The 13134-nt window shown below is 38.6% G+C and overlaps 1 protein-coding gene across 1 annotated transcript; it reads right to left on the bottom strand.

Moving 5' to 3' along the window:
* Positions 1–952: 952 nt before the first annotated feature.
* On the bottom strand, positions 953–12767 carry OEP37 (chloroplast outer envelope protein 37). Its single transcript, XM_089150260.1, has 6 exons — positions 12149–12767; positions 11272–11361; positions 10987–11154; positions 10364–10458; positions 8667–8787; positions 953–1390 (listed from the first exon to the last, which is right to left on the bottom strand). Exons 1-6 carry the CDS (start codon positions 12563–12565, stop codon positions 1259–1261), a joined length of 1023 nt encoding a protein of 340 aa, XP_089006386.1. The 5' UTR covers positions 12566–12767; the 3' UTR covers positions 953–1258.
* Between the last annotated feature and the right edge of the window lie 367 nt (positions 12768–13134).

A 13134-nucleotide genomic window follows, 5' to 3' on the forward strand; every position in this document is an offset into this window, starting at 1 on the left:
CCCCATGTAGTTGAGGTGCACATAAGCTAGCACGGATGAACCTCAATTCCAAAAATAAATAAGTACATAAAAATAAAACATAGAAGAGGTCACAAGTCCGACACTCCCTTATGGTATATGTAATAGTCCCCACTCCCCCAAATATAAAGCTACCAATCTATTAAAAAAATCCACAAGATTATAGTTCATTAAATATTTGAATACTCTAATCCCGAGAACTATAAATCATAAAGCATGAAATTAAGTAACCAAATACTTACCTCATAGTATTGGCTTTCTGGACAAAAGACTAACATCTCATAATACAAGGTCAAGAGTTTGAATTTTCTTATGATCAAGGGCAAAAACATGCCATATATTCAAAATATATGCAAAACAAAACATATCCTAAGGATGTAACCAAGATGCACATAAATAAGGCGGATGAACCTCAAATTCAAGAAAAAAAAGATAACGAAACACACCTCTAATACATTTTCAATTAATTTCTTACATAAATTGGCCCAATCTACAACTAAGCCATTAAAGCAGGATCATCTCTTGGTTGGTTTTCGATTTGGAGTGGTTTAGCATGAAGTATTTATCAAAGTAGGCTTAACTAGATATTATCAATTAATCATAGAGCCCGTTTTGCCTCTCTGGGCACAAAATAGTTCCAAACATCCCCTTATATATACCCCACTCGATCTTGATGATGCTATTGAATTGGCTTTTAAGACCCGCAAATTCAAACTTTTGTATCCAATTTCTATCCCTTTCTCAGTTTTCACATCTTCAAAGTTTGAACAACCCAAACCAAGCATAACCAACCTCCAACACCTCCAACCCCCCCCCCCCCCCAATGGGGCATATCTCCTATATGCTTTCATTTTTCCTTCTTTTCTTGGGGAGGTGTGGTAACCTCGAAGGATTAAAAAAAAAAAATAAAAAGAAGAAGAAGAAGAAGAAGAGAGACCACCAAATTATGCTGTCAGGGGCATCTTGAAAAGTAAATGAAAGATGTATTGAACATTTGAACTTAACTGTTTTGTTCATATTGAAACTAATATTGCCGGCAAAGCTCAGCACAATGGTAAGGTTGTTCCAATACCACAGAAATTAAGGTTCAAGTATGGAAACAACCTCTATGCAAAGCAAGGATAAAGCTGTGCATGTTATACCTTTTGCTTATATTCAAACATCACTACAACAGGTCCACAAACCGTGGCTATCCTTTCTGAACTGAGAAGTGAAGAACTAGAACCAAAAGTGCTATGCTCTAAAACTCCCACCTCTTCTTCACCCGGAACATAAGAGCAGAAGATCCAATGTCATCTTGAGGGACTTGGAGCATGAACTGGACTTTCATCTTCATTGGGGCCGATGTTACTTTACCCACTTCATCTCCCACCTGAAACAAGAAAATTCAGAAGCCAAGCTAACACTTGTCAATGTCACAGTTCAGTTTATGTTTATGACACCATTGTCTGGCAGAAAAAAGAAGAGAAAACAAAATTATGTTTAACTGCAAAATGATACACGACAATTGTTTATTGTACCTTGCACACACAATCATTCCCCTTCACTGAAAAGGTGAGACAAACGATGAGGAAGAAGATTGTTGGGATTCATTTGCTGGGGGATTTAAGAAGAGTTAAAAATGACAACCACCTTATTGCAAGTTCAGTTTTGTATCTTTTCAAACCTGTATCAATTCTAGCAGCACTTTCAGGTTAGGTTTTTCCAGTTCCTAGTTTATTTTGTTCCTAATCTTGAAATTCGGAATATGGGTTGTATATGTAATTGTCAGATTGATTATGCACTCTTGGATGGTCTTGTTGGCATCTATGTAAATCTGAAATTTTCATGGGCTAATTGAATTAGTAAACTGGAAAGTTAGTTTTAAGCCTAATAATGTAGCAATGTTGAAACTTCAACTTGAGATTAAAAGAAGAGTTGCTGAACTCCCCCATCAATTATGCTCTTGAAACCAGACTAAGTCAGTAAATACAGTACTGAGACATCTGAAGTCAGCAGCATCTGTTAGAGAAAAGAGTAGCTAACCAGATGAAATCCCAATTATCAAACCGCTCCCCCTCGCCCCAGAAGAAAAACATACTTCAGGTTTGCCTTAAACATGTGCACTGTTTCACCCCTAGTTCAACTAATTGTATTTTGTCCTGTCATGTGGCACAGGGTTGTATGTTATACTTATGGCAGCCTTATTATCACAATAGAGTTTCATTGGTGCCTCCATATCAAATCTTAACTCTTGGACCAGCATTATCAATCACAGGAGTTTCACACACTCAATGAACCCATAAACCTCAACTTTGTCTCTTCACTAGATCAGGCCACAGTAAGGTTTTTTCTGCTTCTCCATGACCAAGTTGCCTCCCAGAAATATACATCATCTTGACATAGATTATCTCTCAGAATCTGAACCAGCCCAATCTCCATCAGCGTAGCCCTCTGTCCAGATCGTGCAGGAATAGCCTTTTCCTAGGCTGAATTTCAATTTCCTAAGGATAGGAAACACAGTACCTAGGTTGGCCACTCTTGGCAGCATATACAAACTGACTAAACACCCGAACTACATAGTGATACTAGGGCAAATCAAAGAGAAATTGATCAGCTTCCCTACAAGACCCTAGTATTGTACATCACTAACAATAGGGGGGCCATGATCTTCTCCTAGCTTGTGGTTCTACTCAATAGGAGAACTTGCTGGTTTACAACCCAACATCCCTATCTCTTTCAACATGTCAAGAATGAATATCCTTAGGACATAAACTGATTCAACAGTTAAAATCCTAAGAAATACTTCAGGTCCTAAATCTTTAATCTCAATCTGCTGCCCACATAGGTGGTCAATCTAGCTATCTGAGCCTTGTTGTCTCCCATTAACACAATGTCATAAGGTTTGTGACCATACCGTTACTTCATCGCGTAAATACAATATGATCAGGTTGGCTCTAAGATACCATTCTTCAAAAGAGCTTGTGTAAACATCTCAAACCAAGCGTCAAAGATTGTTTGAGTCCATATATTGCCCCTTCTTGAGGACATTTGAAGCTGGGTGAAGCTTGCATCTATGCTTCCTCTTCTAGATCATGATGGACTTTACATCTAACTGGTATAGTGGTAAATCTTTATTAGATGCTAATGATAATGAAACTTTTATTTAATTGTGTTTAGCCACGAGAACAAAGTTTCCAGTTAATTAAGCCCGTGCACCTGACTGTATCCTTTGGCCGCCAGCCTGACCTAATCTCAATTATAGCATCTGATGAATACTTGACCATGTAGACCAATCTGCATCCAACTAGAACTATCTCCCTTGGAAACTCAACTGGCTTCCAAGTGTAGTTATTTTCAAGTGCCCACCTTTCCTCAGACATGGCTTGCCTCCACATGGTTAGACATAGTAACATTCTTGGTGTTGGGAATGGAGGAAACCCAAAGCAATAACAGCAACACCCATGAAAGAAAAGGCATTATAGGCAACAACCTAGGCTATAAGATTAGTACAAACTCTCTAATCCTTATTGAATGGAAATGGGAAAATCTAACTCAGAGGCAAGGGAAGGTGGCATTGTTACTTGGCTGCGGAAGGGGAAGCTGGATGTCAATTCAAATAGGACTCTTGGCAGATCATCTTCTTTTCCTTTCTTTTGTGCATCGTTAACTCCTTATAACAAGAACCAACACTTGATTGGTCAACTATATCAACAACAGTTGTGTTTCCCATTATCAAACAAAAAATGGAGAAGTGCGAGAAGTGGGTTACAGCAGCAGTGTTTCCATTCCACCATTCCTCCCCCTAGAAGAGGATCCTAATGAGGATAAAGAAAAAGAGGTATAGACTCAGAAGTTGACATCTTTATAGAGAAGCCGCATTCAAGAAGAGGGATGGTAGGCTTATACTTGTTGGGGAGGAAATATCCAAGGAAAGGCACTTGAGTGCCTTGGGACCATGATGTAAACCAAGGAATGAAAAGATTATTCTTATTGCTATTAGCAGCATTTTTCTAGGTTTTTGAAGCTCACAATAAGGGGAATTGGGTTTCTAGGGCTTGCAGCTAGCATTTTAGGGTATTAGTTTAGCTGAATAGGTTAGGCAATTAAAGGAGAGGTGCTGTATGGTCAATCTCTAACAGGGAAAGCTTCAATCCGATCTGATGTTGATATTCTTCTCTGCAATTTTGACTTTCCAGGTCAGGTTTAGGTTGCACAGGGTTAAGGGAGAGGTTTTCCGTTCACAGCAAAGGGTGTAGGGGTGTTGAAGAGGCTATTCCTGTACTGGCTTTTTGGGTCTTCGAAGGGAGGGATAGCAGTTTTCTGGAATTACAGCTTTGGAAGATTCCAGAAAGTTGCCACAGGGATGGGAGAAGAAAGGGAGGGGCAAAGGAAGGCTTAGGGCTGGTGTTTGGGTTCGGAATTGATCACTTACTGCTGCTGCTGCTGCTGCTGCTGAGGAAGAAGAATTGATGAAGACAATCAAACAAGGCTGCTGCAGGGTTTCCTCCTTGGAAACCCTACTCCAACCAATTTAACATCCATGGCTTCAACTCTCAGCAATTTTTATAGATTCCTTAAACAGATTTCTTACCATCCAGAGCCTTGAATATAAAGCGAACTAAGAAAGACTCCTAATAGAACCCTAACTGAAACTCCTACTCAACTAATCACAACTTTGAATTCAAATACTAAAAGACCGTCAACAACAGCTAGGACTCCTTTGATTAAGGGAAGTCATCTAACTAATTTTTTTTAAACAAAAAAGTGGTTTAAACTTTAAAAATGACAAAACTATCCCTAGAGGTGTGCACGAGGTTACTGCTGCTCAGTGCTTCTTGCGGCTTCTACTCAGTGGCTGCTCAAGTTCTAACAAATTTATTGACATGATACACACACCCATACACCTTGGAAGGGGGGAAAAAAGCAAAAGGTCTGAAGAGAGAAGGGCATTTCTCACTTCAGACCAGAAGGTCTTGGCGCGTGCATGCCAAATAGAGGACTCCTAGTGACTTTCGAGTTTCAACAATGGCAATTTTGCAGCTGAGATGCCCCACCCTGTTGAGGAGTGTCAACACAAGCAAGCTGATGGATGATGCCATGGTCAGTGGAAAAGTTTGAACGTCCACCAAGAGTACACCAGCCCACCCTTAAGGGAATGAACAATTTCAATTCAACTACCAAATTGAGTACAAACTAGATGATACCACAATAACCAGATTCTTTTCAAAATTGCATGTTTACACCCCTCCAAAGACTCAGATTTGCACCGTCCCATGAAAAATGCCTAATCTCACCCCCCCTCCCCCAAAAAAAAAAATATATATATATAAAAAAAAAAATATATATATATATATCATATTTCCATAAATACCCCTCCTCCCTCCTCCAAGTCATTAAACCACACACTAATGGTGTAACAAAAACTCTCCCAATTTTCAAAGGCACTGTAGACACCATTCTTTTGTTTCGAGAAAAAAATCCAAGGGGACCACAAATAGTCATCAACAAATGAAATAAAATAACTCTTGCCCAGAAAAAATAACGATAATTAAACAAAGCAGTGAAAGAAGACCCCCAAGCATCAGAATGCACAATATGGAAGAGAACATGGGATCCATTGCCATGTTAGGGATTGGAAGAATGAGGTGTTTAACAAACAACAGAGGTAAACATTTAAATAACTGAGAAGAGGAAGCAAACAAGTGCAGTAACTTTTTCCTCATAATACCAAAAGAAGGGTGACCCAAACTTTGATGCTGTAAGCTTATAACATCACAGAGACAACAATATTCTTGTCACTAGGCCCAGCTTCGGACTGAACAATAGGAAGAGGGAATGTCCCTGGAGCAAGTAGAGTCCCTTTTCATTACTATCTTTGCCAATAATACTCAAAAACCAATATGACATGGGAAGAAAGTGATACAAAAATTCAACGTTTGGTACAGTGTCTTACAGATAAGAGGTTAATATTAAAGTTGGAAATAAGAAGAATGGAGTCAATGGTAATAGAAACAGTAACAAAGATGCTACCTTATGACAGACAGAAGATAGGGAAACATTGGCTACCATAGCTACTTTCCTTAGAAGACAGATTGAGTAGGAGTCATAACACCAGGCCATGCTAATGATATGGTCAGTGGCTCCAGATTCAACGACCCACAAGCAGGCAGTGGAAGGACTTAAAACTGCAGAAACTAAGGAATTTGGTATTGTAGACGTAGAAGAACAACCAACCAGATATGGCTTTACCTTGGAAATGCTAAGAGATCATCTTTGAGTGAGAGAATTGGTATTTGTTTGTAGTCCAGACGGATATCCCATAAGTTCAACCTCAATCAGACAATCACCAATGTGTGCTCTGGCTACTCCTCTCCTGCTGCCATGCATTCCAAGGGACAGCCATAAAGTGCCAACATCCCTCTTGTGTGACCAGATCCCCCACAGTGATCACTGCTGCATCAATCCATGTCATACTCATACTTGGGGTGGCTCATGGCATCTTTCCTTTCACCTCCAGCATAATATAAGAACACACATAGAAAGTTGGGTGATACGTGTTGTACAAATTCTGGCTTGGTCCTGAACCGGTGGTTAAACCAGGACCTAACCACCTGGTCCATCACTTTCCATCAAGTAATACGAGTCGACCGGGGCTCAACCATGTCCTCAGGAAACCATGATGACAGAATGGGATTGAGATGTCAGGAGTATACATACTCCTACAGTCCTACTAAACAGGCATGCCACGGTAATATCAGTCCTGGGACCCTGGAGGACAAAGTTGGACGGGATAGGGACTCTAGAAATGTGTCCTATCTAAGTGGGACACTCAGCAAAGATAACGCACCCACTAAGGAATCCCTAAAGCCTCATGGGAACCATATCCCAGCACGAGTCTAACATCAACTGGATTCTATCATGTCGTGTGAAGACCGAATCAGGGATGAAGACCGAAGCCTACCAAGCACATGCCAACAAGTAAATCTATATAAATCCCATTCCCCTCTTAATCAAAGGTAATTGTTCCTAATTGCATTCTTCTTGTAATAACTATTATTCATCTCACTCCAAAGTTCTCAATCCTTTGCCCATCCACTGAGGAATGAGTTGTTTCTATCTGCTGACTTGATTGTCAGAGGTGGCTACCTGACCACCAGGGTCGGCCCCTCTCGTTGTTTGTCTGTGTTCAGGTGATGAATTGGATTCACGGACGTTCAACTCAGGTTCACCTGGAGAAGTCAGATTTGGGTGCAAGTATGCAACAACACTCAAATGGAGAGTAAACCCTACCTATAAAGAATTCTTCTTAATTAGTCAGAAAAAAAAATTCAGCAGGTAGATAACCATAACAAAAGATTAACTTCATAAAAAACCAATTCATAGACACCCTTTTAACTTCATTCCATGACAACTTGAATTTCATATGATGTAGATCACCAACCAACAGCGATCTAACTCATTGTACAATACACTTAGAGCAAAATGTGGTGCAAAAAATACAAATCTGTACCTGGCAGCTTGGAGGATAAGTTGTGCTCTACCAACTTACCTCTTCAGTAACCAATGCCTTGGGATGTTGAAAGCCCAGCTCCATTCTCAGACATTGCTCAATGGAGGAGAAACTAAAAGAGTTCTCCTGTTCAGAACAGGCGGTAGTGTAGCCACAACAGAAGATAAAAAGATTTGCAGTCCTTAGGATTTCGTCCTATGGAATCAAGCTTTTTAGGGGGCTTGAACAGGAAGCCTAAGGCAAAACCAATGGGAGAGAAAACCCAGCTTCAATAGACACCAGATGAAGAAAAGAGCAACAATGAGCTCAAGAACTGGCAGTAACCAAGCCTAAACTATGCCTTGTTGATTTGAGCTTACAACAGCCAAATCTTCATATTAGATATTTTAGTGCTTGCTTAGTATTTTGAGACAAATGGCATGATCTATGCAATAATGTTTTACAAGCAGCCCCTTCCTTGGAACCCTTTTGTAATCCGGGGTTCCAAAGAAAGGGAGAAGAGTTTGAAGGCTGTAGAACAACTCTCAAACTAGAGCCAAAGAGTGCTCCGCTAGCAAATTGGAAATGTTGTAATGGTGTAATTGTTAATTCAAGACACGAGTAGAGAATGTACAGGTGGAAAGAAATTAAGAGAGCAGGAGGTGGCAACTGAATGTCAGAAAGAATAGCTAACCCTCTCATGATAGGGAAAATTATAACATAAAGACAATAAGATAATGATCTAGTGCCCAAACTATCCGTATTACATCAGACTAACAAAAAATTCATCATATAGGCCACAATTCAGGTATTTCTGTAAATTTGATAGATTTGGCCCCATTTTGGCAATTTCACCAAAATATTTTCAGTGCCAATAAGAAGCAAAATCACTACCAGGCTAACCATCAGGAATTCTTGAATCAGAATGTGGAGGTACATGCAACCAAATCAACAAAAATGAAGCATCCATTTTTATTTTTATTTTTTTCTTCTTTTTTTTTTTTGGGGGGGGGGTGGAAAACTCCACCTAGGATCCAGGCACGTGGAACCAGCAGTTGATAATGATTTTTTGAAGAATAACCTCTGAGAGTTTACTTCTAAATAAACAGAAAGCGAAGGCTACTAAAGTCAGTGGTAAGTTCATAATTAAACAAAAAAAGTTAGACATGAGAATTACCCATAGTGATGCCCAACCAAGGCGGACCTCTGAATCATATCCAGCCTTAAACTTGAGATCCTTCCCAACTGTATGCTTATATACTGCACTCCAGTAATCGGAATCAAAATGGTACCAATAGCTGTGCAAAAAGAAATAAACAGATTCAAAACCATGTAGATGAAAGATGATTGCAATTGAAAAGTTGACAGAGAAAAGAAAAAGTAAAGACAGGAAAGGCTTTGGTTCTATCTGTCTCTCCTCTTCACCAAACAGCTGCTTAATGCTTGCTTTCTATTTTCAGCAAATCAACCTTTTCACTTAAATGTTGGATAAAATGAGAAGAAATCTGATGAAGGGATATCAGAGTTACAGGGAAAGATCAACTAAGGAAGAGTAGGGTAAAGAAGAACACACAACCACAAACATAACCTCAAATCACTCTTCAAATTTGTCTCCAATGTTGGGAAATACCTCATCCATAAGCAGAAGCAGAAATACAAGACTACTGAAAATAAACATCAATTCTCTACTTAGGAAACTAGTTCAAATAAATAAGAACAGCTAGGAAACCATAAATATTCTATGTAGCTAACAGAGTTTTCTTATTAAAAAAAAAAAGAAGAAGAAAGAAGAAAAAAAGAAGTAAAAATGGCACTATTTCCCCAAATTACAAAAAAAAAATCCTAAAATCCCAGGACACTACAAGAACTAAAACTAGTGCTGCTTCATCTTTGTCAGGATACCAAACTGCGTTTGGGTTTGTCCAAGGTAGTTTCTCTGCATCACTAATTATTGATGCTTGAGGATTGACCAGAGTTGCAGCATCATAATTAAAAGTTCTCAGCATTCTGAACTTGGTTTTGGTGTAAAACACCAATTTCCCCTGTTTCTTGGATTCCAACTCCAACAAGGAATCCTCTGAAGCTTAACCTCCAATGGCTGAATTCAATCTGCTTCAATAGATACCATTAGTTATTATTTGTACTACTTTGAACAGTACTATGGATCTAATGTTTCATTTTTCTAATTAGTTTCTAGGTTTCCTGATTCAAGTAGGATCTCAAGTCGAGGTTTATTTCTACTTCTGATTTCAAATTTCTGCATAGCAATACATCTGCTTTATCATGTTATATCTAATTCCTGAATTGGCTTGAATTTTTCCAGATTCCCCCATCAATTCTCAAATTTGAGAACTTCTTCAAGTAGGAATATCCAGATCTTCAGAATCAGACTGTTGGATTCTGCCTGAATTTGAATATTATATTCTCCTAGCTAGACAAAGCACTCTACCTTAGTTCAAACTGCATCAGATCCTCTAATGTTCTGGCTCTGCTAGTTTATGAAATATAGTTTCTCAACCTGGCACCTTGAATCTGGTTTCCAGGAACTACAAGCCCATCTCTCCCATAAGAATAAAATAAGACTCCATCAAGTAAGTATGTGAGTCATGTGGCTAAAGACAAAAAAGAGGTTGCAATGACTGACAAACAAGGATGCAAAGATATCTGGCAATTTCTAAACTTAACTGATAAAAGATAATGTGTCAGAGTTAAAGATGGATTCATAGTAATCACAAACAAATCAGAAATAGAATTCTCCCACAAACTATATGAATCTGATTCATAAGTTTATCAAATCACCCGTTATAAACCACTGAGCTAGTGATCACAGAAAGTTGATAGGATATTACTGCAGTAAATGGAAAAAACACACACCTCAACTTGTCTGAAGGACCAAACCGCCGTTTGAAGGCAAAAGAAGCAACATTTGATGGCAGCGAAATGTTTGGGATGAATGACATCTCCCCATCCTGTCATACATCAAACTCTTAAAAGTCTGCTTATGACAAAAACAAGCTCATAAATTGGGATGAGAAAATGAAAATCTGTATACAATTTTCATCCATCCACCATACAAATCCATAAGATCAAATATAGGACTCCAAATTTGAGTTTTTTTAGTCAGGAGTCACAGACACTGATGACAAATCTGTCTCCATTATGAAACTAAAAAGAACAGACTAAAGCAACAGCATGGTGATTACTTTCTTCTTTAGACCAATAAGATTTGCGAAGAAAATCGGCCAGTCTATGTTTCCACTAAAACCACTAAAAACCTGGATAGTTAGCAATTTATCAAGGAGGGCAAACCATATACAATAGACCAACTTTCTTTCTTTCTTTTTTTTTTTTTTTTTGGGGGGGGGGGCGATATGGGGTTGGGATGGAGGGCAGAAGGTGTGGAGCATGGGGGTTCAAAAAGATTTCAGTATCTACCATAAACAACTAACATAAGGAAAAGATCAATTTAATGGAAGAAGCAAGCCAAAGAGAACCACCTTGTATGAGTATCTCAGATTCAAACCATCATCTTTGAACTGAGCAGCACAAACCCCATTGAAAAGTTGACCCTTCAGGATCCCACCAAGAGACAAAACTCGCTTGACTTCCTCTTCTTTTTCCTCCAATGAGACTTCACCAAGCGGGAATCTAAAAGTTGCTTTTGGCTGTGATGATATAATAGACTAATAAACAGAGGAGCATGACCTAGTTTGTAACATTAAGAAAAAAGGAGGGGGGGTCCATTAGCTGAGAAATCACCGGGTGGATAATTCAAAACTCACCAAACCAACAGATGGAACAGCAGTAGACAATTCGAGCTTATAGGAAGGATCAGCAAGGCTTGTAACCATTGCCACCTCCCCTTGTTGTGCCTAACAATAGAAGAAAACCCAAAAGAAATTACAAATCTTACATGTCTTGTAACTTGCAAGCCAAAATTCTATAACGAAGCAAACACAAGTGTGTAGTTCAACTCATTACCCGTGTCAAAGTTAAACATAATGGATTTTCTTTCACAAGAACATGGCATCAAAAGTATTTAATTGAACATCCAACATGGGAATTTTTGGCTCCACAAGCTAAAACTCTGTAACATGACATTATCTTTATGTACTGACTTCACATGTTAACTATCCCACAATTGGAAAGATGCAAAAACTAAGAAATCTTATGACCTACCCAGAAAGACAAGATGGAAAGGAAGATACCGATAAAATAAGAAACATGGACTATCTTTCAACATTGAGGGTAGCTTTGCACTTCCCCTTTCTACATGTAAAAGGTAGGTATATTACTTATAATTATATGCTGATAAATATGTTAAAATATTTCGTATATCCAAATATTATCTTCTGCTTTTCTTTTACTAAATTATACTCCAACAGTTCAACCTTATTCATTCCAAGAAGGCAAACAGTAGATTGGTAACCACAACAAGACAACGATTCAGTCTTTATAATAAGATCATGCAATCACAAACAAATTAGAAAAATAATGTTTAAGATTGTTATATTGTCCATTATACAGTTCTAACTTCTAAGTAGACATCACACCACCACACCAACATCCAGAATAAAGAGCAGCCCTTCAAGAAAACAAACAAATAAATATACGAAGTCGATAGAAACCAATGATATGGTCTTGGGGCAGAGGCAAAACCTTGACATCATGAACAGCTTTAAACTGCATTCTGCCACCGGCACTGAAAGAACCCTTGACCAGTGCATTGTGCTCTTCAAGATCGTAATCAACAGAGAGGTACTTGGTTACCAAATGCAGCTGAGGATCGGACACTTCACCCTTGTGGTTATTCTGGAAGGAAAGCTTGAGCTTGGCGAGATTATCGAAGAGCTTGCATGTCACCTTGTGAAGGAAGATGGAACTATCACTGTCGAACTCAGAAGTCAGTCTTAAGGCCGGCCGTGGGAAAGAGAATCGAGGGCTTGAGCTTTGGGGTTGTGGTGGAGGTGGTACTAAGGGTGGTGTTGATGATGGTGATGGTAAACCTGCTGGTGCTTCTGGTTGTACCAATGGTTGTTGTAAGGAATTAGGGTTTGGAGCTGAAGATTCCACCATTTGTCTCTGCTATTCAGGCTCAGTGGAGATGAAAGAGACAAAAAAAAAAATTTGAGATGAGCCTTCCTGGATGGGAGATTTGAAATTTGGGGCCGAAATTTTTTGAAATGGTCTGCAAATATACGGTAGAGGAAGGATTACGATATGTTACCACAAAACAAAGGAGGATTACGATATATAACAGACGGAACAGAAAATTTAATCAGAGTTGAAAGTGTGAAACAGAGGAACTTTTTAAATACCAAAAATAGACAAAGTAATTGTTAGATTTATTTCAAAATAAAATTTAATTTATATTAAGTCTCAAAATTATTTTTTTTTTTTTAATTGAATTGCTTGTGTTCAAGCCTTCAAGGCCAACAAATTAAGGAGCATAATTACATATACCGAAAAAAAGAAGAAAAAAAATGGCATAATTGGATCCCTCGTGACCTTGATTATGGGTTGTAAGATGACTATGAATGTCAATTGAAATTGATATGGGAATACTAAAAACATTGTCATGGTGCTGTGATGGCTTATTTATTAGATAGAATTTATTCAAATTCAAGTATTGTTACTAATGACCC

This window comes from Hakea prostrata, chromosome 3, assembly GCF_041222555.1.
Source record: "Hakea prostrata isolate BN-2017 chromosome 3, UWA_Hpros_2, whole genome shotgun sequence".
NCBI lineage: Eukaryota > Viridiplantae > Streptophyta > Magnoliopsida > Proteales > Proteaceae > Hakea > Hakea prostrata.